Here is a 27,078-nt window from a genome sequence, read left to right as displayed (position 1 = left end):
CCTACTTCTACGGGAATAAATAGGTAGTGTGGAAAATCATAGTGGTTTCCCTGGCTAGGAAAAAGTCACATATGGTTAAATATAGTTAAATATCTTTATGCTTTCATCTATATTTTTACATCCATAAAAAGTAGGCATGTAGCTTACGAAATGATAGCTATAGATGCGTATTCCGAATGGAACACCTGGTCTTACCTTTTATATATGCCGAGATATTATTCTGGTCTTTATAATATTCAAATTAAAAAAATTCAACCTATGTCTCGGGTCCCGAAATCCCAACCGCGTTCCCAGGGCTCTTTTTCTCTAGCCCTGGGGACAAGGTTGGTGTCCATCCCTCCAAAGTCTTAGGATCCCGTGTACTTTTCCCGTATGCGGAGCGCAAGTTGCGTCACAGATCTCCATTGCAGATGTTTTTTCGATTATGTTATGGCGACATTTGCATGCCAGAAAATAGGGGTAAATTGATTTTTTTAAAAAAAATTCCCACTATTTCAATGGAAACATACAGCTTTTAAAATATACTTCGCAGTAAAAATATATTAGGCCTTATTATCCTTTCAATACGGAAATGCGTTCCAATATGTATCGCCAAGTCTTTTCACCAAATAATATTGTTTGACTTTCAGCATTAAAGTCAAACAATATTATTTTGTGAAAAGAATTATATATATATATAGCCTAACAATACAACTATAGTTTAGCATTGAAATTATTAAACGGGTTATTTTTATCTATTTCTATCTATGTATTTTTATATAGCTTATCTGTTTACACGTTATTAACTTGTACTGGCATTGTTCTCATACTTTTAAAGCTTTGATAAACTGATGATAAAGAATTCTATTACCATCAGCTTGCGACTTAAGTACATAATTTTGACCAGCTGCAGGCAATACTGCACAAATATCTTTTATCGATTTGATTGGCGGAATAGTTTAGTCATCGACTTTTAGTCAGGGTCATTAATTTAGTCATTTATCTATTTTTATTTTTATTTTAATCTCAAAGTAGGCATGCGCCATTGTTGTTGTTGTTGTCATTTTTTTCGTAAGCAGTGGTTTTCCACTGAGCTATCGATTGCGGACGATATCTTTTTGTTTTTTGTCAAAAATAAACAAGTTGGCTGAACGTGCTACATTGCCAGGTATGTAACTAAAAATAGAAGCTTATTGTCATTTCCTTATTTAACAAATATATCTAATCATATTTGTCATATATTTTGTAGCTAGCTATTTTTTGTCAGATCCTGAATCCATTCAAGAATTGCGGAAGGGAGAAGTTAATGTTCTTAATGATGATGGAGATAGAAGTGAAGCAGCTTTTTTAAAAAAAGGGCCGTTCTACAGATGTTTGCTGATAGTTGCTGGCGATTATTTTAACCTTGTTATTATTAAAATCGTACCTTGACATAAGCCTAACGTCGCGACGAGGTCACTAAGTAAAGTATCTTTTTATAACAACGTCTAGAGTAGAGAGTTGAAAATAGCAAGAGAATATAAGAAAATCTTTCCTCATTGGCTTGAAGGTATACTAAGTTTCATTTTTGCGCAATTCCTAAAGTCACAGTTCAGGGTATTGTCAATTGTCAAAGAATAGTTTGAAGACACTAACAATTAAACCTAAAATTGATGTCTAATGCTTTGTTGTTTAATGCTTTGCAAGCAAAAAATTTAAATTTGTTTAGCTAGCGACCTTAGATAATTAAATCCTTTAAAATTGCAGCTACTTTTTTAGCAGTAAAAGTCATATCGTGTTTTGTTTATTCTACGTTATTTATAAATATTTTAATTTTTTATGTAGTGGCCATGTTGAATTAATTCATCATTGTTTTTAGGTTTTTTTTAACTGTAGCTACCTGATGAAGCATTCAAATCTAAAATTCATAATTAAAATTACTTCACAAGCGTGAAATTTATTTAAACGCTCTGACGTCAAATGCGGTTTAACAAACAAGACATATAAATGTCTTATTTGCAAAAACATACTCACACGCGTGCACACATCAACAGTCGAAGGAAAGTATGCGTTTTGGAAAAGCAGTGCAGCTGTTATTTCGAAAATTTCGTTCCGAAAAAGAATGCTTTGGGCACCCGATCAATCATCTTTCAGCTATTATCATAAGTTGGTATCATAAGTGGATGTTGAACTTCATCCTTTGATTAGTTTATAAACTCTTTCAAAACAAGCCATTCCTGGCACGGCGTTGACATAGCAACTGTGCGTGGATAGCCGCGGATCCTTTAAAATTTCTGTGTTGAATTACTGTGTTGATGACATCATGTGATATACATGTTGTCGCTAAAAACAAGTATCAGACTTATTTTTAATTTTCCTTAATTAGATTTTAACATGGCTATACAATTGATGTAAATTTAACATGGCTACAGTTAATGAAATTACTACGTGACTTCAGTTGCTACTCCTAAATTCTTAAGAAAATCACTTATGTAAACGAGTAATTATTATTTTTATCTTGTAGTATTAAATTTAATGGTTTGCGCAAATACAGGACACACAGCAGGAGGATTTCTTTAGATACGCATGACACGTCTGATAGAGAAATGGATTTGACAATTTGGCTTGCATTGTTTTTCTTTAACGTTATTGAGGTAAGTTTTATATTTTTTTTGGTTTGCGTAACTGTTTTTATAGGTTCATTAGTTCTAAATCAGTGTTACACATCCCCTGTTTGCGTATAAATTAATAAATAAACAAACAAATAAACACAGCAACAACAAAAACACTTGTATTTGTAAACAATATTGTTGGAGTGACGTTGTCAACATGTGGTGGAGAGACTCTTTTTTTTAATATAACTAATCAATAAATATGAGAGAACAAATTGGCTACTGATTTAATAATAAGTTTAATAAGATTTGTGAATTAATATCTATTTTTATATGCAAGTATCAGAATTAAGTAACAACCTCGTACCCATGCCTTGTTTCTGTTGCTCTGAACATGTATATTAGAAAAGCTATAAAGAGTCCCTGGAAAGATGTTTGGTATTTTCAACCCGAATAATAAACAACCTTTAATGCAAAATATCGTCATCCAAAACATCCCGTTCACGTTGCATAGGTAAGAACTGCGTTCAACCCCTTTCCCAGGGCTTTTCTACGTCTTTTCTGTCAACATATCAAAGACGAGTGGAAAAGAGCAGTGTTTTTTTCAAGGGGGTAGAAATAATCTCTATTTTCACCTCCATGGTTTTATCAAATTGCTAAAAATGAACACATTGTGAGTAAATGAATCAAGAGAAAAATAATTCAGACTTTAAAATGGTGGTCTGAAAACATCAACAAATCTACTGACATCTGATTTTATCAATTTATCTTCTTTAATTACCATATTTTAAAAAATATTTCCAAACAATGCAAAGCAATTACTATCAAAAACACTTACCTGACTTACTTACCTGACGATGTAAAGTTTTATTTACGAAAAGCTTCGTGTATTTTATTGTTTACAGTTAGACGTTGCTGACATCACCCTTACACTAGCATCATCCTTACACCTATGTGCCTACGTGCTTTATGTGCCTATGTGCCTTAGTAACGTAATATTTAAGGTGACTTTGCACTTTGGTTTCTCTGCAGTTAAGTTAGAGTTTAAAGAAGTGTAAAATCAGGTTTACCAAACACACATAAATTTATTTTGTTTCTTGTAGGGAACAAAGAATACATCTGATGAAAGTAAGATTTCTAAATTACTTGACTTGTAACTGACTCAAAAAAAAACGTGGACTTGGCAGCACCACATACAAGAAAATGGAACATGAAATGGTCTTACTCTGTTACTTTCATTTTGATTTTCATTAAAACACTTTGGTTATTATCTGATGAAAAATCGTCTTCTTTGCCTCAAACATTATGGCATCGCAGCTCCATCCTATAGCAAAGTACTACAAGTTAGATCAATTTTCGATGTCTTGTGAAAGAGGTCCTTCTCCTTAAGTTGTAGGATACAAGAATGGTGGCGGTGAACACTGACTTTATTATAAGTTTTCTTCTTTTTTAGACGACTGTTCACTATTTCAAAACAACTACAAGCAACTACAAGCATTGCCTAACACAAGTAAGAAGTATTCCAATTCTTGTCTTCCTTTACTTATAAATATTGTTTGAAACCACAATTTTAATAGTCTCAGTTTTACACATACAAATATGCTCCATTCGCATTGCTTGAAAAATATTGGTTAAAATTTTTCTAAAATATGTTCAATAAGTTAAAATGGTGTCTTTTCAAACAAATTTAATCGATTTAGTAAAAATAAAATGCTGGAATATTATGGCAGCGTTAGACGGCGAATATCGAAATCATGCCGAAACTAATTGTGACAACCTTCTTCCCTGTGAAGCTTACTGCCTGTTGGTTAAAATTTCCAAATCTTGAAAATAATGACACAAAAATTAACACATTGATTATGACATTCTAATTTTGTTAGTTAAATACTCAATACCAATTTTTATATAAAACATAAAGGAGACTGAGGACGATTGCATATAAATATTTTGTCAAAGATGGAGTGAATTAATTAGTAGCGGATTTTAAAGTGCCAATATTCTATTTGTTACCTTTCTAGCTAAACTTTAGATTCTCATCAATTCTAATACTTATGTTTTTTATTTTGATTTAATTGTTGTTGTTGTTGTCTCCTAGCAAATTGCTTACAACTAAAGGCAAGTGTCTCCAACCTTAAACAAGTATGCCATAAGTACCGCGCAACATGCAAAGGATTTCCACACTCAGAAAAGTTCACCACAAACGACAAAGACAAAAATATTTTTGTCGTAGGCCTCAATATGTCAGCTCTTCCACAAAAAGCGAGAAAAGGTACTTATTTTTCTAACTCGTTAGTCATATTGGTCGTAATTTATTATGTTAATTATGTTTACTAAATACAAGTGACGAAGACTAGTTTTTATTTCATTATCTATATTGTAATGCCAGATGTTTTTGTCCTTCCAAGAGCCAAGATGGTGCTGAAGTTGAATTATTTTAATCGGCATATTAAAATTTATGAAATAAAAGCAACAAAGACAAGATTCCTATTTCTGTATCTATGTTATAATGCCAGCTGTGTATCTGTCTGTCCTTGGTTCGAAATGGTAGCTACAAGTAGCGAGTAGCGACTAGTAATTTACTGCAACATCAAAGTACGATTTTTTTAGATTGCTGGGGAGTTATTTCACACATCACTGGAGGAAACTTGAATAAATGCGAGTACAAAAGCTTTGACCAGGTTAATGATTCGATTTGATTTAAACAATATCAAAAAAGTTTCTCTTTATGTTTAACTGTCGGTTCTTTGATAGTACTGTAGGAATAAATCCTGTGTAAGCATTTTTTTATTGGTGTTAATGAAGTGGTAAAAAACACAACGTGTCGATCCTAAAACCGTACAGACACAATATGCTTTTTGAAAGTTCTGTTAATAAAAATATGAGTCCAACGTCAGAAACTGAGTCGTTTTATCTTGTAGGGTTTTGGCGTTAGCATTTTTTTTGGAATAAGATTAGCGAAATGACTTTTCACTTTTGAACTTGCCTTTCTGTGTTTTTGGCAGGGATAGGGAAAACTTTCCTCTGAATAGACATGGTCCCATACAGGAACTTATAAAATTGAGGAGCTATCGTCTGAGGCCTTAGGATATGGCATAGGATATGAAATGATTCTTTTTTTCTGAAACAGTTTCTCTTTTTGTGTCAGTTACGGTTATTTCAAAGATAGTAAATGAAGCTCTGTATCGATTTTATTCTCGCTGTTCTACCTTATGTTTGTTTACAGAATACTGTCACTTTTAAATTTCTAACGCTTGCCTCAGATCACGTGACTCTTATCGTCATCATCATCATCATCATTCTCGGCTTAACGTCCGTTTTCCATGCTAACATGGGTTGGACGGGGTATATTAATGACCCTCTTCCAATCTGATCTAGACTGTGTTAGAGCTAAACTCAACTTCCTCTGTATCAAGTCTGTCCTTATAACCTCCTGCCAAGTGTTTCTCGGTCTGCCTCTGGCCTTTGCCCCAGGAACTATCAAGTCTCTACCCAATTATCCTCCTCCATTCTTTCCAAGTGTCCCAGCCAATTCAATCTTCTTATCTGGATAACATCTTTAATTCTACGGAGACTTAGCCTGTTTCTTAGCTCATCTGAACTCTTTCTGTCAGTCAGACTGGCGTTACACATCCACCTAACCATTCTCATATCATTCCTTTCTAAACGGTCAAGATCTTCCTGCTTCACTGCCCATGTCTCACTACCGTACAACATAACACTTCTTACACAGGCCTCATACAACCTACCTTTTACCTCAATTGACAAGACTCTGCTAGTCAACAAAGGAAGTAACTCTCTGAACTTTTTCCAAGCAGAACCTATCCTGCAAGTAATGCTTCTTCCAACACCCCCTTCACTGCCCAACATATCACCTAAGTAACAGAAGTTCTCAACTATTTCTAACGAGCCACTTCCACTAACACTACTGCACTTCTTATGTACCCAATGCTTGCAAGTCTGACAAAAAATTGAGTTACTACCAACCCCTTTCCTGCAAACTCCACAAGGCCACTTTCCAACTACAAGGTCACACTTGGCTGCAATGCTACTAATCATGACTTTAGACTTTGCTGTGTTTACCTTTAGCCCTTTCTCTTCTAGTCCTTTCTTCCACTTCTTCTTCTTCTTCCATCGACTCTGTTATGAGAACCAAATCATCTGCATACAATAACTCCCATGGACAACTTGTTCTTCTAAGACTAGAACAAACAACAAAGGACTAAGTACAGAACCCTGATGTACACCAACATTTACACTAAATTCATCACTAAGTGAATCGTTAATCCTGACACGACTTCTAGCATTGCTGTACATAGACTGTACCATCGTAACTAGCCACTCATCCACACCTAAGTTTCTCATAGCCCACCAAATAACTTTACGTGGCACTCTATCCAAAGCTTTCTCTAAATCTACAAAGGCAAAATAGAGATTCTTTCTCTTTCCTAAATACTTTGCCTGAAGCTGTCTGAGTAAAAATATTGCATCTGTAGTGTCACATCCTGGAACACAACCAAATTGCATCTTATCTATATCAATTCTTTCTCTAAGTTACTTATCAATCACTCTTTCAATAACTTTCATTACTTGATCAACCAACTTCAAACCTCTATAGTTACCCCTTTCTAATGCATCACCCTTGCCCTTGAAACAATTCACTATTACACTCGACTGCCACTCACTCCGAATAGCACCATCCTTTATAATCTGGTTAGCAAGACTTGTAATAAGCTCAACTCCAATATATCCACATGCTTTTACCATCTCTGCAACAATACTTGATACTCCTGCAGCCTTGCCAATCTTCAATTTCCTAATAGCCTCCACTACCCATTCTGTCTTGATCTGCATAGCTGGCCCTTTTACAACATCATCATCAGACAAATTATCCTTGTTCCAATCAAACTCAGTGTTAAGGAACCTCTGATAATGATTTTTCCAAGCTACCCTTTTCTCCTCTTCTGTGCTAGCCAAAACACCTTCATCATTACGTATACACTTCTCACCTACAACATCTTGACTAGTCTTCGTCACTTGCTTTGCTATCTTGAATACCTCATTGCCCTGGTCTTCCCTTCTTAACACATCTGCAAATCTGTTTCTCTCTGCTTCTGATTTTGCCTTATACACTGCTGTACAAGTACGACGCTTAGCTTCTAAGTAAATATTTTTACTACCACCTGACTTCCACTCTTTCCAAATTTTCCTCTTTTCCTTTATACACTGGTCAACCTCATTATTCCACCACCAGGTCTGTCTATGTCTAGCTGGTCCTTTCATCCACCAACAGGTATCATCAGAAGCTTCTAGAAGACAATTCTTCAAAGTAGTCCAAGTACTTTTAACATTGTCACTATCACATTGACCATTGTGGGCTAACTGCTGAACTTTTGCACTAAATTGTCTTGCTACAATCTCTTCCTTCAGCTTCCAGACTTTTCGACGGGGCCTGTACTTTCCCTTGGCTTCTTTAACACTCTTCAAGATAATATCACAAACCAGCAACCTATGCTGGGAAACACACTCTTCCCCCGATATAACTTTCACGTCCTTCACCACTTTCTTGTCTGACTTTCTAACCAGGAAGTAATCTATCTGTGTCTTACAACCACCTGACTCGTATGTTATCAGCCTACTCTGTCTCTTACTGAATGATGTGTTGCAAACCACCATGTCCGTTGCCATTCCAAACTCAAGCAATCTCTCCCCTTCCTTATTTCTGCTCCCAAATCCAAAGCCTCCATGCACACCTCTATAACCTCCAGATGACTTCCCAACATGGCCATTAAAGTCGCCGCCCACCATGACAAGTTCAATGTCTCCAAACTTTGATGTGACTGCTATTAACTCGTCATAAAACTTATCTTTATCTTCCTCACTGAGTCCACACTGTGGAGCATAAACTGACAGAAAAGTGACAATCCTATTACCTATCAAAAACTTTGTCACTATAATGCGACTATTAACATGCACAACATCTATTACTTTCTCTACCCACTTCTCTGCAGCGAATATGACAACTTCTCCATATCCATCACTATTACCGATCCAAAAAAGCTTGCCCTCCTACCTTCCACAAATCTCACTGAAGCTCATCTCCACCTGACTTCCTGAACACAACACATATCAACAGATCTACGTTCTAACATTTCAACTACTTTACCTGCTCTACCTCTCAGAGTACCAACATTTACACTAGCCATCCTCAACCTAGTGTTATCTACCTTGTGATGTGATAGCTGGGTAACGGTCTGACGATGCTCACACCTGACATCTGTTTTACAGTGCGCGACACCTTCACTCCTTAGAATTCCAGCCCCGTTTACGCAGTTTGTCTGATCAACTATTCTTACCATTAATAAAGAGTTTCGGAATTGTTTTGCAGCTGGATGCCCTTCCTAGCGCCAACTGTTCACAGACCGGACTGGGTGTTTTTTAAAGTGACACCATCACTATGTGGAGTTTCATGGGACTTCCACAATCGCCCCTTTAAACTAAGGTATGGTGGAGGACGTTTAACTCCTCTCTTGTCTCTTAAAGAGACCCTCCACCTATAAACTAAGGTATGGTGGAGGACGTTCAACTACTCTGCCTATTATTTTATTAACGATTCCCGGCTGCTAGCACCGACATGCTGAAACATTAATTCAATAATCGTAAATTATCTTCAAGCCGGTTGTATAGCACAACCAGTGAATATTTTTTCATGTTATTGTGAGCTGTTTGTTTTTATACAGGGATATGAGGAGTTTTATATCCAGTACTTCACAAATAAGATGTACACATTTAACATGACCTTACTACCCACTGGAGAGACCAAGGTAATACCTTGGCAATCACCTGGTAAGTGTGAAATTAACTCTATCATTTAGTTTAAATTCTATGTCTGTACTGCTAAAAAGAATTTTAAACAAAAATTGCATTCCGAAAGTGAACTTGCTATTAACCACACAATGTTCTGTATATAGATCATGATTGTACAATGTCGGTTTCGGATTATATTCAAAACGGTAAGATCTTTAACGATTTTCTCTTTCCAACGAAACAGAACCAGGATAAGGGATAGTTTTTATTCTGCATTTATCCCAATCATATACACTATTAGGCGATTAGAAACTGTGAGCAATGAGGAGGAGGGAGTTATCTTTTAAATTAAAAAAGAATTTTGTAACATCAGAACTCAAAAGACTGCAATGACTTTACAATTAAAAACTACATCATAAAATTCTCCCATATTTTATAAATCATAGTAGGGACATTCTTCACTTAGGTGTTTTTCAAGCATGAGTCAATATAAACAGGATTATCCTTATGCTCAAAACATTGTTTTTATTGGTGTCAAAGCATCTCATCTAAATGTTCTATGAACTTAATTCGATCAATCCAGTATTCACGCATTATCAAGTACCAAAATTTTTCAAGACTGATACTTATTGAGATTCATATTGATATTTACTTCTTTTTCTTTTAATAGCTATCCAGAATTTGTATGGTACAAGTAACTACTGTTTTAATAAAAAAAATGGTACGTGACTTTTTTTCCTGTTTGTTAAGGCTCGCTTTTGAGTGTATTTTCCGCTAAAGCGTAAAAATAGCTTCCAAAGTTTTTGTGTTAGCACGTGCGATGTTAGGCAAAGACTGTAATTTTTGCGCTATATAGCAGAAGATGCAGTCGGATGGAGACAAGACTTCATTAGGAGTTTTAAATATATTACATATTGTTGGCTTTTTTACAGCTATGTCGGTGATGAATTTCGCAAAAATTCAATGCAAGAAACACGATTATAGTGCGACCAGAGTTAAAGACATTTTGAAAAATAACCTTCATGTTACAAGTGAATGCAAATATCTTTTAAACAAAGTCAAAGCGAACTCAAGCAAAGGAGAGTTAGAACGTATGTCCGTGTTGACCATTGTAGTTGTCAGCATATCACTGGGCATTGTCCTACTTCTAAGCGTGACATGTTTTGTTGTGTGGCGCAGAAGTAAAGTTCGTCGGAACACGCAAGATAATGACGAAACACTCAGAATAGTTGAACCAACAACATCAGGTAGGGTAGGAATAGTTCCAGCATATTAAAACAAAATTAATTGTTGAACTTTTCTACTATTTCCATCCTATTTGCGCAAAATTAAAATTCTTAAATTTAACATTCTGTGATTATTTTGATAATACAAAGTTTCCATGCTTTTTATAAAATTAAAATTCCAAGAAAATCTGTTTAAAATTTAGGCCTAAATATATCTGAACAATATTTGTTTTGATTTTTAGACAATAAAAGTACATCAGTTATGATTTTAAACCGTCCTGGTTGTGAACTACTGGAAGTATTTCTTCGTGATTTTGCGTTCGTTCTCAGTTCCTATGGAATCAACGTAAGAATGGCATTACTTGAGCAAAACGAAATTGATGCGGACGGAGGAATAGCCTCGTATATGCAGAAGCATATTAATAAATGCGACTACATTCTTATTATGTGCACAGAAAACACAAACGGTGAGAAACTAAAACTTTCTATAAACGTTGTCTGCCTAATTAATCTATGTGAAACGGATTCTAAAAAGATTATTAGTGCTGTGTATAATTCGCTATATACCGTATCTATTTAAGGTAGCTTGGTGTTAGCTAGAAAATTGGCTTACTGTTTTTTACCAGCGCACGTCATGCAGTATCTATTTTATGCTCAAAGATTCCGATAACATTAGAATTAGAAAAGATCTTAAAATATTTTTTGTTATTTATTACTATTATTATTAAACCTCTTCAGTTTTTAATGGTACTGTTATTAATGTGGATTCTGCTAAGGAGTCTTAGTACATTTACAGCTTCCATTTAAGTCAGGTGATCAAGATATCAATCTTTTGCTGAAACCTAAGCAGAAAGGAACGATTTACATTTCTATAGCCTATGGCATGACTCGGCCTGGGATTGAACCCACGATACCTTTCGCACTGGAAGTAAACGCTCTACTACAAGGACAACAGTCATATGCAAGAACCAGAAAAGAATACAAAATAATAATATTTAATTAAAACTTAATACAATGTTGTATTTTGTTTTTTTTAGAAAACATGGAGATTTTGAAACACAGGCCGTACGAGTTTGCATTGAAAATTATCGGAGGAATGGCATTTCATCAAAACGACTCTTCGCGTTACATCCCAATGTATTTATCATCTTATAAAGAATCAGTCAAAACCATACCATCTTTTTTAAATGCATCAACATCCTTTGGATATCAGCTGCCACAAGATATAAAAAAGTTACTGTCAAGAATTACCTCTAAGAAGCAATTACAAGCAACCGGTGAAAGGATAGCGAAAGATCAATTTTTTATCAAAAAAATGAATGAACATAGAAAGAAGATTCTGGAAAAACAGCATCCCCATTGCATTAAAGAATATTGCACCAAGGTATCTTTTTTGTTGCTAGAATCATCTACCTTGGCTGTATATGCTTGGTATTGGCGTTACTCATCGCGTAGATGTAATAAAAAGTCACTCATGAAATGTTTTCTTATGAGACTTTAATCAACAACATTGTAAAATTAACTTAGGTAAAAATACGGGCGTTAAATTGAACTTTCAAATGCCCTCTATGTTAAGCTTTCTCACACGTATCTTGGTATTTTTTGTCACCTTTAAGCTAGTTTTTTCTCTTCATCTCGAACTTTTTGTATCTCGAACATATTTTTCTGTATCTGACCAGTTCAAGAAGAAGAGAGTCCCATAGTTGGCAGTAAAAGAAATGTAACATATGAAAAATAATAAAATAAAAATGATAAATTGTTAAAATGTTTCTTGCCAGTCGGACTAAGAGCTAAATCTTTTAACCAAATTTTATTTATGGTCTATCAAACAGAACAATTATGAAAGTAACATGCCAAAAATTGTGTCGTATATCATCAGAAGTACTTTCTACAGCTTTCAACTTTGATAAAACAGTTGGCAGCAGATGTAAGCGAACTATGCAGTCTCATATATTGGTCAGTTTTTCAGGTATCCATGGTAGTGAAATATAAGAGAAGTTTCATAAAGAAGTACTAAACAAGGAACACACATTTGTAATATCAACCTTGCACACTTCAAAAGTATCTATTTTCACGAGTATCTATCAACACACAATTTAAGAGCATCTATCTTTACCTACAAACCCCACCTCACTTCTCTTAATTTGTGTTTTCCAACGCATTGTACGCGTAATTTTTTTTCTTTTCAGGGTACATGTCATGGCAGTATAGTTAACCTTTCATCGATATGGCCAACAACTGTTCAATCAGCTAAATGGTCCTCTTTGCATTCCTTGAATAACAACAACTTAGATGATGTCTTAAAGGAATCGACTTTATGTGACATGACTTTGGCGTGCAAATACAATATGATGATAGGGGAGTATATGAATTCCTGCGAAGATTAAGATTTTATGGTCATGTATGGCCATTTATAATAATAATAATTACGCACAAAGAAAAAAGTTGCCATTTTTCCGGTTACATCATCACAATGTAACAGGAAACAACATTATAACTAAACCAAATAGTTCACTGGAAGTTTGTTTTTAGAACTGCTTAAAAAAAGAATTATTGATGAAAAAGTAAACATGCTTGGGATATGTTTATTCCGGACATGTAGTATATGTATATATTGTTTATATGTAAAGTAATATTTATCCGAAAAATTTTTTACTAAGCGATGTCCTGTTAAAATCCTTACACATTTCGATTCTACTAATCTATATAATAATACGCCAGTTCTGTCTGTCTGTGACTTTTGCAAAGTGGATTATATTCTTCACAATTTCCTTTAACAAATTCTATAAAACATCGCCTATAAAATTGTTATGTAATTTACCAAACTTTACAGTTAAAATAGTATTGACGTCAAAGGAAAGTTAATTAAGATTAGTGAAGCCATTACATTGCACTTTTAAATCTAAGGCTAAATAACTTGAAAACGGGTGGAAATAACTGACGTCATCTCCTGCGTGGTTAACTAGGGACTACCTGGGACCAATTTGGGTAAGTTGTCCAAACCTGGGTCACCAAATCCGTTTCGGAATGGACGGGTTAATGACGTCATAAAAAAACCTTTAAACCCTAATATCTCTGCATCCGTTTGTCACAGGTACACGATCCAAGATCTATACGATGAAGGCAACAGGCATACACATTTCTGAAAAAAAGATTTTGTGTTCTGACATGTCTCTGCTGACATCATCAAAATTTAAATGACGGTTGTTTTTCTCTGTTATCCTGCCTAAGTGGATTTTTCCACGGGCCTTATCCACTAGTCTCTTATAATAATAAGAAGTGTATGTGACGGTCATAGTGGATATCCTCATTTTTCTTTAATATCGCCGAAATTTTCTTTGAAGTCGCCGAAAAAAATTATGTCTTAAATGTTAAACTTTATGACGTTACGGCGCGACGTCAATAACACTACTTTAGCGTCAATATCCTATATTAAATTAATGAAGCCATTACAGTGCACTTAAAATTTGAGGCCAAATAACTTGGAAACAAGGTGGTGACGTTAATGATTTTTAACCGCGTGGGTAACTAGGGACCACCTAGGACCAATTTGGGTAATTTTCCCCAACCTAGGTCCCCAAATCCGTTTTGGAATGGGCGGGTTGATGACGTCATCAAAAAACCTTTAAACCCTAATATCTCGACGCATGATCCTATACATTTTCTTGATCAGCGTTTCAAGATCTATACGATGAAGGCAACAGGTATACAAATTCCTAAAAAAATTTTTAAGGTTTTGACGGGTCTTTGCTGACGCCAGCAAAATTTTTAATCCCTGATATCTCCTTAGGCGTTCGTCGAGAACATATTATTCTGTACATTATTTTAACCAGCATTTCCACCTCTACACATAACAGACAAAGAATAAACAAATTTCGCGAATTTTTTTATCTGCACTGCACTGCTGACGTCAGCAAAACATCTAAACAAACTCTCTTTTTATTGACCTTTTGCCTAAGTGGATTTCTCCACGGGCTTTATAGACTAGTCTCTATTATAATAGCCGTATTCCGTCTGTCTGTCTCTGCGCGGAACCCCCGCTGAGTTAGAAAATTATGTCACGGAAACACGAATATCAAATGCGATATATTTTTATCCACTTTGTTGCCACGGGTAAATATAATGGACGGGCGAACCCGTGGATTTTTCCACGGGCAACGACTAGTCTATATAATAATACGCCAGTTCCGTGTCTCTGTGACAGGCAAAGTTGATATCGCCATTTTCCTTTGATGTTGCTGAAATTCTCTTTGAAGTCGCCGAAAAAATTATGTCTTCTTTGTCATGAAAGCTGCGAGTTTTATGTGGTTTGTTAAATGAAGTTCTAGCACAAAGTAACGGAAATTGTGTTTGGAAAAAAGATGGCTGTTCTTTTCAAGCAATTTCTACTCTTTCCTTCAAAATAAATCTTTACAAAAGCATTTAAAAAGGGGCATGGTATATAAATGAAGTATAGAAAGGTTTCTGTAAGGTTTGTTTATGTTTTTTTCAGTTTTGATGATATTATTGATGCGAGACATGTTTGTTAGCTAGCATCATAAAACTAACCACACCAACAACAACCTAATAGCTAGCTAGCTCGGACTTTATAAATATGAAGCCATGTTCTTTATACCTAGCTAAGTCTCCAGTTTATATTCAACTGACCAGCTATTAGCTGCTGTAGCTAGCTTATGTTTGCTTCAGTTTTATGTTGCTTTTTACATGTAGCTAAGCTAGCTACCGTAGTGTTATCTTAGTGGTCTTTGCTAAGAATGTGACTGTAACTTATTTCATTTGACATTTTAAGCTTAAATTAACAAGCCACAACAACTTTTAAAAAAGTATTACATAATATTTAAGAAGAGTTTAAAGACTGTTTTTAAGCAAATAATGTATTTTTCACATTTTGTGTATGCAAATAATGTATTTTTCACATTTTGTGTAACTAAACTTATATACATCGGTTACATGGTTTGTTGAACTTACTGCAAATGTCATAATTTTTATATTGCTATTGTTTGTCTTTATATGTGTTTTACTAAGCATAAATAGCTAGCTGGCGTCTTCCCAGTTTAACTATATTTAACTGGGTATCTGTCTTATCTAATGTTACCTTCAAGCTCCATATCTAAACCTAGCTAGCTAACTGATGATTAATGTTGTTATTCCTCTTTTAGCTATTTATATCCACCTTAGTAGTCAAACTTAGGGATCTTATTTGAGCACGAATTATGATGTAACAAGCCACAAAATCTTTCAAAGACTTATTGAACTTTTAGGGTAGTGTGAGGAAAAATTTTACTTTAAGAGGAATGATTTTGTAAAACTAAAGTGTGTGCGTTAATTGGAGTAAGTTTTATTGTTTTGTTGTTGACATCCTGTTAAACTTCTGTAAGCTCGCATGTAAATTACAAGGTTATATATTTTTACAAGGGTAGTGGTTGATATTTTTACAAAGTTTGTTGACATTTTTTGGGAAATTTACCTGGGTTTTTTACATTTGTGGTTAAAATTTCTCAGCAGAGAATAGTATGGTTGCCGATTATATTGTTTGTGTTGCAAACTGCTGTTTTTTAAATGTTGTGTAAACTTTTGTGGAAAAAGACCACATGCAAAATACTGAAAGAACAAATTTTTGTACAATTAGACTGTGAGCTGAAGTTGGATTTTTTTTATATTTTGTTTTATGAACTTTTTTTAAGCTTTAAACTAACTGTAAGTAATGTAATTAAGGGAATAAATATTTGGTGATGATAAAAAATTACTGAATGTTCAGACTGAAACTGTTTAACTTTTGTGAGGGAGGACCATATGCAAGTATATATACTAAAAATAATAATTTGATATTTTACACTTTCCAAGTTGTATTTTTGTATGCACTTAAATGACTGCTTTTTCTGAGTTGAATTTGATGGGTTTCATATCAATTTTGTGGAAGATTTTATGGGTGAAAACAATATAAAACATGCCAATTGAACTGATTTTTGTTCATATTTTGATTTGCTCCTCATAAACCTTTGTGTTCTACATTTATTGTAAACTTTTGTGAGGAAGGACCATATTTTTATATACAATGTTTTCAAAATGATGATTTTTGTTGATTTGAAATTTACTCCTTGCTCATTGCTTTTTCGACATTTCAGTTTAAAATGTTTAGTAAAGTCAGTACGGATCATGAGACAAAAAAATTGTTTTGTTAACCGGTTAATTTTTACATTTTGTGCTTATTTTTGCGGGAGAGGATGGTATGCAACGGAATAAATGATTTTATGGAGCTAAATGAACATTTAGCTCATGTTAATTGTGGTGACTGCAGTAATGTCTAGGTTGCCTTGTACTTACTAATGTTCTTAGGATCACATATAAGGAAACTTTACTTGAAACAATATTGGTCAATACAGGATGGGAGACTTGCCTCGCCTACCAGCTTTAAGATGCCTCGCTTATTAGGACAGGCCTATAAATACCTGTATGTTACCCATTTCAAGTTTGGCTCTGCAAACAACCAGTTAGAGCTAAAGATTCCCACCCGCCCTCCCTATACTATTCATAATGCTGTGTAGGGTTTGCCAAACTAACAACATTTTTGTTTTGATTTATGTGATGTCACTCTGGTCAACCAATGCGGAGTATCATTGCCTCATCACCACATAGCGTTCGTCACCGCAACCATTGTTAAAGACACAGTTAGCCGAGTTCAGTATATGACTGGTTTAAACTGGCTTATCGCTCACGCATCAACTAAGATGGAGACACTTGTTCTAGCTGCACGGTTTCCTTGAACAACTATTTGGCTAGCAGTGTTGTCAAGGTTTTAGTCCAGCAGTGGGAGCAAGAGTCCTGGCTAATTACACATAGCGCGTTTTAACTGATGGGGATGTCGGGCTTCCTAAGTCAGCCAGAAGTTTGTACAGATACACGTGTGTGGCCTGTTGATTATATCATTACTTGATATTATTACTGTATGCTATTATTAATTTATAATATTATTATTATTTATATTGAAGAATAGAAGAGAATAATGAGATGTGAGGAAGTAATGCCGTGGGAGACATTCACAATTGCAGTGCAGCCAAGATGTGCATGTCATTGTGAGTGTGTCATACCATTAAAGTGCATTATGACGAAGAGAATAATGAGATATGCCGTGGTAGACATTCAAGCTTGTCGTACCATTGAAGTGCATATGTAATGCCGTGGGAGACATTCAAGCTTGTCGTTCCATTGAAGTGCATTATGATGAAATGATGATGAAATGCCGTGGTAGACATTCAAGCTTGTCGTACCATTGAAGTGCATTGTGACAGGAGAATAATGAGATATGCCGTGGGAGACATTCAAGCTTGTCGTACCATTGAAGTGCATATGATGAAATTAATGCCGTGGGGGACATTCAAGCTTGTCCTACCATTGAAGTGCATTATGATGAAATGCCGTGGGAGACACTCACAATGGAGTGCAGCCTAGATTGCATGTCATTGGGAGTGGGTCATACCATTGAAGTGCATTATGATGAAGAGAAGAACGAGATATGTCATGGGAGACACTCACAACGGAGTGCAGCCAAGATGTACATGTCATTGTGAGTGTCTCATACCATTTAAGTGCATATGCTGGGGTTAGTGCTGTTTTTGTATCTGCACATGTATCTGTCCTGCCTGTTATTGTTTAATCTTATTGCCTGGCATCCCAATCCATGCCCCAAATATACAATTGCGTTCCAATGCGAAGGATGTTGTATAAATTTATTTCATAATACAATGTTCTCTACTATTATGATGTGTTTTTACTGAGGAACCAAACAACCAGTTAGAGCTAAAGATTTAACCAGAGCTAAGGATTACATTGTCCATTTCGGGTTTGGCTTTGTAAAAATAATGGCACCTAAAAATAAACAAGTCATCAGAAAAGGCTCAAAATTATCAAGCTGCAGCAGACCTAGTGCACAGGGATCTTCATCCATGATGTCCCAGCAGTCTTCCGGTAAGGAATTTGTTGATGTACCGTTATTTGACATAGAGCCTCACATGCGCACAGCTGACCAGTGGGCATCCATGGGGAAGGAAGCACTACTTCTCCTAGCAAACTCGCTTAACATACATACAAAAGGGAAAGCCATCTCAGAAATTATACAACTTTTAATGGCCCATTTTGAGTCCTCCACCCCGCCAGTTGAGGACGGTGGTGTCCCAGAAAGTCATGGGGAAACAAACGTGTCATCCGACGACGCCGACGTAAGCAGCAATGCCTCTGGCAATGAAGTACGTCAGTTACACAAAAACGTAGCAAGTAGAGTGACCAAAGCATCCAAAAAGCGCCTATCGTTAAAAAAGGACAATTTTGAAAGTTTAAAAAAGGACTTATTCGACTTTGTGAGAACAGAAATTAACAGCCAAGTAGAGGCAAACGACGTAAATTTTATTCAACAGGGCACGTCGTCTGGGCAGCGCCAACCCGCGCCATCTTTGTTGTCTTCTCGCTCTCGCCTTCGGCCCGCCGGTTCATTGGACCCTGTTTCTACCCATGTTGACATGGATATGGCGGCGCTGGCTGAGGATGCCCCACTGATAGTCACTGAGCGCAATGAGGCTCCTTTTTCTTCTGGTGTTTTGTCTGCGCAATTTCCTTTGCCATCCCTCCCTGCTGTTCCTAAGGCTGTTCTTGATAAAATTAAGCTATCGGAGTACGTCAATCTAGACTTATTCCTGCCCCCTGCATTAAACTCGGTTTCCCTACCAGAAGTTGAAGGTGAGTATGACTTAAACATAAGGACGGCAGAGGGCATTCCACAAATTTCTTTAAGTAGGAACACCGTAGGTAAGGCTAGGGTTAAGGATTTTTCCTCCTGGTGCTTGGCGTGGAGTAACTACTTACGTTGTCTTCTCTATTTTTTCCCACACCTTGCTTCTGAATTGGTTACCTACCAGGCACTCATTGCTCAATTCGCCAACCAATACATGTTCCCAGCTGTATGTGCTTTTGACCGACTTCATCGGTTGCAACTGGCAAACGATCCTTCTCGTCGATGGGACCAACTAGATGACCTGCTTGTTACACAGCACTTGCGGGGGGCTCCTGCATTACCTAAACAGCCTTCTTACTCCGCTTCCACACGCACCACTTATTCCTGTTTTTCTTGTGGTCAGAGGGGACATTTTTCTTATGATTGCCCTAGGAAGATCTCCCATGGTATAGGCAGTGGTGGATCTGAGTCGTTTCGGAATGCCTCCCACCAGAATGTCTCAGAAGGTTCCTACCAAAGGGTCAGGTTGTCACCTGGCTTTCGCCCCCCCTGCTGGAGGTTTAACAAAGGCTTACTCTGCGGGAACAACTGTCCCTTTACACACAAATGCAAAGCATGTTTCAAAAGCCACCCAGAAACTCGCTGTTCATTCCGGCCCTCTCAACCAAGTGCCAAGTAATTTTTTCCCTGTTAAGTTTTCAGTGCATACTCCTGTAAATGTTACGTTATTAAGCCAATTGCTGGTTTCTCACCCCAATCGGATTTTGGTTAATTTTGTTCTTTCAGGGTTTACTCATGGTTTTAAATTAGGTTTTCACCAAGGTACGCTTGTGTCAGCAACAACCAATAACAAATCCTCCTATGAGAACTCACATAAAGTGGATGAGGCTATTTTAAAAGAATTGAATCGTGGTCATACAGTAGGGCCCTTTGATTACCCCCCCCCCCCCCCCCCCCATTGCTAATTTTCATTGCTCCCCGTTGGGAGCAGCACCTAAAAATGATGGTACTATTCGGGTAGTTTTAGATCTCTCCTCCCCACGTGGTTTTTCTGTTAATGATGGAATTTCTAAGGAAGACTACTCAGTTAGCTACTCTTCCTTCGATGATGCTATTGACATGGTATGTCTTCTTGGACGAAATTGCTTTTTAGCCAAACTGGATATTAAACATGCATTTCGATTATGCCCAGTCCACCAGGACGATTGGCACCTACTAGGGTATAGATGGAAAGGACGATATTTTTTCGACGTTGTACTTCCCTTTGGGGGTAGGTCCTCACCATTTACTTTCAATCATTTTTCGGACTTGCTACACTGGATTCTCCAGTACATAGCATTTATTCAACATCTCCTTCACTACCTTGATGACTTTATCACAGGCAATCAGTCTGATGTAAAATGCAGAGAACTTATCAAGTTGATAAAAAAGGTTTTTCAGGACTTAGGGGTGCCATTGGCCCCAGACAAAATTGTGGGACCATCGCAGGTGATTACATATTTGGGCATAGAAATCGATACCATCCAATTTGAGGCCCGGTTACCACAGGATAAGTTTCAAGCTCTGTTGTCCCTTTTAAAAGTGTGGAAAGGCAAGAAAAAATGTACGAAAAAGGAACTCCTTTCTCTTATTGGCGGGTTATCATTTGCATGTAAGGTGGTTAAATGTGGTCGGATTTTCTTGCGTCGGTTGATCGACCTCTCCATTACTGTCAGTAGTCTTCACCATCACATCTCCATGACATCTGAATCTCAGAAAGACATTCAGTGGTGGTTAGAATTTTTACCCACTTGGAATGGCAGGGCAATAATTCAAAATCAACATTTCACATCTGAAAGCCTTAATATGTTTACTGATGCTTCACAGCGTGGCCTGGGAGGTTTTTACAATGGGAAATGGTTTTCTATACCTTTCGATAACTCTAATAGTTACAGTATTACATTCCTTGAGTTACTTGCAGTTGTAATTGCCGTGACTACTTGGGGTGCACAATGGGTTGATACCAAAATTACTATCTACACAGACAATGAAGCCATTGTGCACATATGGAAAACGGGCTCTTGTAAGTGTAAGGATATCATGAGGCTTTTGCGGTTGCTGTTCTTCTTCATTGCTAACCATAACATAAATGTTCTAATGCATCATATTTATGGATAATCAAATACTTACGCTGATTTACTCTCCCGTTTACAGGTCAACCAGTTCAAGAAGCAGTGTACATACGCTGAGCCGCACCCCACCCCTCTTTCGCCGTTGATCCTGGACCTCTTAGAGTAACCATGAATACTTTTCTTGATGCTGCGCTTTCACCAAATACCAGACTTACTTACCGTGCTGGACTAAAATCTTATAGAATGTTTTGCAATCAATTTCGGTTTCCGATGTTCCCGCTAGTTCAATTAAGACTCCAATTGTATGTCACCTTTATGTCCGCTCGTGTTAAATACTCTACAATCAAAGTGTACTTGTGTGGTAAGAGAAAAGAGAAAAAATTTCAGACATGGGTATACTATTTTACGTGTTGAGGGGAATTTGGCGAACAGAAAATACCATTACACGACAGAGAGCACCCATCACACCATCCCACTTACAGGAAATGTTAACATTTATTTATAAATCCAGATTTACACCTTCTGATAAAGCTATGTGGAAATGCCTAGTTTTGTTCGCATATTTTGGCCTTTTAAGAGTATCAGAGTATGTTTGCCCATCAAAAACAACATTTGATTCAAAAATTCACCTATCTCCATCTGATTTTTGCCTCTCTTCGTGTAATGGTACCCTTACCATGACAATTAAAAGCTCCAAGACTGACCCCTTTCGGAAAACATTTAAAATTCGTTTTGGACGAATTGGCGGTAGCATGTGCCCATTGGCAGCGTTCTCCCAGTATCTTGTGTACAGGGGTACCCATTGTGGTCCCTGGTTTGTCTTATCCACTGGAGAATTCGTTACAAGGAAATTGGTTTGTGCTTTTTTAAAAATTAGTGTTACAGACAGCCTTGACCTCAATACACATAGTTTTAGAATTGGTGGGGCGTCGACAGCAGCGTCCTGTGGTATACCAGATTCCGCAATTAAGATTTTAGGAAGATGGTCCAGTGATTGTTACCGTCGATATATACATCTCCCAGACAGAGTTCTTAAGAATTAGTGTTCCAACATGGCTAACCTAAGGGACGTGCCCAAGTTGTGAAATATACGTTTTGTATAAAAATTATAACAATTAACATTGTGTAGTTGTATTGCTCTTTATGCGTATATTGTTGTTGATTATATGGAAACATAGTTTTTCTCACCAAGATACTTAGATTTTCCTGTGTTATGCCTGTGCCAATTTGGGGACAATTTGGGGATGTCGGGCTTCCTAAGTCAGCCAGAAGTTTGGACAGATACACGTGTGTGGCCTGTTGATTATATCATTACTTGATATTATTACTGTATGCTATTATTAATTTATAATATTATTATTATTTATATTGAAGAATAGAAGAGAATAATGAGATGTGAGGAAGTAATGCCGTGGGAGACATTCACAATTGCAGTGCAGCCAAGATGTGCATGTCATTGTGAGTGTGTCATACCATTAAAGTGCATTATGACGAAGAGAATAATGAGATATGCCGTGGTAGACATTCAAGCTTGTCGTACCATTGAAGTGCATATGTAATGCCGTGGGAGACATTCAAGCTTGTCGTTCCATTGAAGTGCATCATGATGAAATGATGATGAAATGCCGTGGTAGACATTCAAGCTTGTCGTACCATTGAAGTGCATTGTGACAGGAGAATAATGAGATATGCCGTGGGAGACATTCAAGCTTGTCGTACCATTGAAGTGCATATGATGAAATTAATGCCGTGGGGGACATTCAAGCTTGTCCTACCATTGAAGTGCATTATGATGAAATGCCGTGGGAGACACTCACAATGGAGTGCAGCCTAGATTGCATGTCATTGGGAGTGGGTCATACCATTGAAGTGCATTATGATGAAGAGAAGAACGAGATATGTCATGGGAGACACTCACAACGGAGTGCAGCCAAGATGTACATGTCATTGTGAGTGTCTCATACCATTTAAGTGCATATGCTGGGGTTAGTGCTGTTTTTGTATCTGCACATGTATCTGTCCTGCCTGTTATTGTTTAATCTTATTGCCTGGCATCCCAATCCATGCCCCAAATATACAATTGCGTTCCAATGCGAAGGATGTTGTATAAATTTATTTCATAATACAATGTTCTCTACTATTATGATGTGTTTTTACTGAGGAACCCGGACAATTAATCAAAGTTTAACTTTTTGTTTTTTGGTGTTTTGGGTTTGTTTAAGTTTGGCTTTTTTATGTTGTTCAGGTTGTATTGTTGTATAAGCATTTAGGGAAAAGACAATGTTTAAAATGCATAAAGAACTTATTTCATAGATCTGTGCTTACTGTTGCAAGCCTTTCTTTTCGACATTTCAGATTAAAATATTGAAGGTTTTCAACATAATCACATAATAAGATGTATACATATTTGAGATGTGTTATTTCTGACATTATTATTATTGTTGTCGTAACTGTCTGGGTTGTGACTGTCAATGTTGTAACTTTCTACTAACCAGATTTTACACCTTGCACGCCGTTGTTTTTCATATTTTGTCTGACGTTTTGTTGGGAGGATTTCATGCGATTTGACATTTGATATTTTGTGTTAGATTTTAAGAACTTTTTTGTTAAATTATGACTTATATATTTTCTTTTTATGCATTTTCAGATTATTTTTTTTAGTAAAAGGCATATTCAATATATTGAAATATTTGCTGATGTCATCAAAATTTAAATGACAGAACTTTTCAATTGTTTTTCTGCCTAAGTGGATTTTTCCACGGGCCTAATCTACTAGTCTATATAATAATACGCCAGTTCTGTCTGTCTGTGACTTTTGCAAAGTGGATAAACCTTCTTTGATAAAGTCTATAAAACATCGTCTATAAATTTGTTCTGTAAATTACCAAACTTTGACGTTAAAGTAATATTGACGTCAAACGAAAGTATATTAAAATTAGTGAAGCCAATGCATTGCACTTTTAAATTGGAGGCTAAATAACTTGGAAACGGGTGGAAATAACTGACGTCATCTCTTGCTTAGGTAACTAGAGACCACCTGGGACCAATTTGGGTAAGTTTCCCAAACCTGGGTCCCCGAATCCGTTTCGGAATAGACGGGTTGATGACGTCACCAAAAAACCTTCAACCCTAATATCTCTGCAACCGTTTGTCAAAAACACGCGATCCTATACATTATCTTGATCAGCGTTTCAAGACCTATAAAATGAAGGCAGCAGGTATACAAATTTCTAAAAAAAAATTTTGGGGCGGTTGACTGGCCATTGCTGACGTCAGCAAAATTTTAAAACCCTTATATCTCATTAAACGCTTATCAAAAAGACATGATCATATACATTTTCTTGGTCAGCGTTTAAACCTCTGCACAGTACAGGCAACGAATAAATTAAATTTCGCCAAAAATTTTTGTAATTGCACTGCTGACGTCAGCAAAAATTTTAAAACAACCTATTTTTCCATTGTCCTTCTGCCTAAGTGGATTTTTCCACGGGCCTTATCGACTAGTAACAACAATAAGACTTTAAGAACTCCTATTTAACCCACAATCGTTTACTCTTCCTCAGAACACGATGTAATTTGTAAGCAACAATTCAGTCTAATGGATGGATAAAAGCAAAAATACAACCTCGTTCCCAGGGCTTTTTGTCTCTCATCGGCGCTGCGCTTATTGATAAATCTGACGAAAAATGTTCGTCTCGCCGTCCGATATTCAAAAAGAGACAACTTGTCCTGGGATCGAGGTTGGCAAAAACAGGGATTAGAAAAGATAGTGCGCTAGTTTAACGGAGTAAGCAGACACACTTAATCTTTCCAATTGGATATACAACAAGAAATGAATGAGAATCAAGCTTCGCTGAGAGAATAAAGTATAAGCATTGTTGAATTCTCGTCTAAAGCTAAAACAAATGCGTCAGTTACCAGTACTTAATAATTTACACTATACTATAGATTCAGCGTCATATAATGTTTCGATTTTAATAGTTCCATTGATACAACATACTGTGCACAATTAATTGTAAGGAATTGTAAAAAATGAGTGTTTGGTTTAGACAGCAAAATTTCGCCTTGGCATCATTTATTAGTGATTGGCCAAATGCATGATAATGAAAGTAAAAAGTAAGGTAGTTTTTTAATTACAACACATGCGACCACACAAAAAGGCAGACAATTGAAGCATAAATATAAAACATGGCGGCATGTTGGCGATGAGAAAAGGAGGGTTAATAAATAAAACACGTTTATTATAAAAAGTACGTAAAAAGAACATTTATTTTATCGTCAGTTATGCAAAAAACAAAAATATGGCCTTTGGAATGCTATTTAACTTGGGTTACAAAATTTATTCGTATTTTTGTTGCAGAAAAAAGAAACCCAGCCAATTTAAGCATTTTCGAAATCAATATATGAAATGTTTAATTCTTCTTATATTGGTGTATATTGGTGTACAATTTTTGTACAATATATAATTGTACAAAAATTGTACAGAAGTAACTAATTGTGCAATATTTTGTAGCAGTGGAAACTACCCTAAAGATTTACCCCATGTTGTGCTGTAACGTTTTCCTCCGCAGGGATCTGTGTATATACCAAGCTTTCTAAACTTATATCATCTAATACAGAATTCCACTTCTCCACCTTTAGACCCTCTTGTTACATGTTCCAGTTGGCATCTGCCGCCTATATCACAGTTCATTGTGCGGACTACCGTTTAACGAAGTCTATACCGAGGACATCGAATTGATGCGCTTTTACCATGAATTGGAATTCGTAGCTACCACTGTTGTAAAAAACATTTTATTTTCATGGTGAAAACTTGATAAATATTAGTGCAAAGAATATTTATTATTTAAGCCAACGGGAATGAGTATTTTCTCCTGCTATGATTCCTATACGATGTCCCATCATCCCAACAGGTACTTTTTATATATGTTTTTACCATCTCGCCTGCGAGGATAGTATTGCTTTCCAACTGCTAACTGACTATGTCCAAAATGGTCAATTGCAACAGCACAGATTTAAACTTCGTACCTAAACTCTCTAAGTACTTGGAAGTCATTTAAATGACGTTTCAGTCCAAAATTAGTATTTGCTTTCGACAAAATGTGGCACAGTTAACAAAAAAAGTATGCTGAACATGATGGTGACATTAAAAATTTGATTTTTTGCCACCCAAATGTCATTTTAGGCCAAAATTGGTCCAAAAATTAAAACTACTTTATTTTCGACAAAAATTGCCACAGTTAGTAAAAAATGTATTCTGAACATGATGGTGGCATCGAAATTTTGATTTTTTGTCACCTAAATGCCGTTTAAGACCATAAATGTTTCAATCGCGCGACTTTCAACTATGAATGATAGGTTGTATTTTTGTTAGCAGAAATTGTAGAATTGGGTCGCATTGTCGATGTTTCAAATTTGTACGTTTTTAATAGCGAGATTCCTGCGCCTGCATCTTGTTTTTTCTAATAAAGAATAATGTTTATTAAGGTAAATACAATTAATTTTCTCTGACTAATTCTCTTTAAAAAAAATAGACACCTATATCTCATGATTACAAGACAGTCTTGTAATCATGAGATATAGGTGTCTATGTATTTCTATATCACATCTTTTTTTTATAGTGACCTTTAATGCTATAACTT

At 36.2% G+C, this 27,078-nt stretch overlaps 1 protein-coding gene across 1 annotated transcript; it reads left to right on the top strand.

The window, feature by feature from the left end:
- The first annotated feature begins 920 nt into the window (after positions 1-920).
- On the top strand, positions 921-13,263 carry LOC130612168 (uncharacterized). Its single transcript, XM_057433465.1, has 12 exons — positions 921-2,612; positions 3,674-3,698; positions 4,024-4,080; positions 4,666-4,839; positions 5,178-5,248; positions 9,308-9,413; positions 9,539-9,580; positions 10,045-10,095; positions 10,307-10,621; positions 10,843-11,067; positions 11,638-11,984; positions 12,790-13,263. Exons 1-12 carry the CDS (start codon positions 2,565-2,567, stop codon positions 12,985-12,987), a joined length of 1,659 nt encoding a protein of 552 aa, XP_057289448.1. The 5' UTR covers positions 921-2,564; the 3' UTR covers positions 12,988-13,263.
- Positions 13,264-27,078: the final 13,815 nt, after the last annotated feature.

Source organism: Hydractinia symbiolongicarpus, chromosome 10 (genome assembly GCF_029227915.1).
Source record: "Hydractinia symbiolongicarpus strain clone_291-10 chromosome 10, HSymV2.1, whole genome shotgun sequence".
Taxonomy (NCBI): Eukaryota; Metazoa; Cnidaria; class Hydrozoa; order Anthoathecata; family Hydractiniidae; genus Hydractinia; species Hydractinia symbiolongicarpus.
Note: the sequence above shows the minus strand (reverse complement) of the source record. Positions and strands in the feature narration are given on the sequence as shown.

Excerpts from the sequence above, each read along its gene's own strand:
- LOC130612168 (XM_057433465.1), top strand. The coding sequence starts at position 2,565 with ATGGATTTGACAATTTGGCTTGCATTGTTTTTCTTTAACGTTATTGAG. Across the intron at positions 3,699-4,023 it reads AAAGAATACATCTGATGAAA|ACGACTGTTCACTATTTCAA; the intron begins GTAAGATTTCTA and ends CTTCTTTTTTAG. Across the intron at positions 4,081-4,665 it reads ACAAGCATTGCCTAACACAA|CAAATTGCTTACAACTAAAG; the intron begins GTAAGAAGTATT and ends GTTGTCTCCTAG.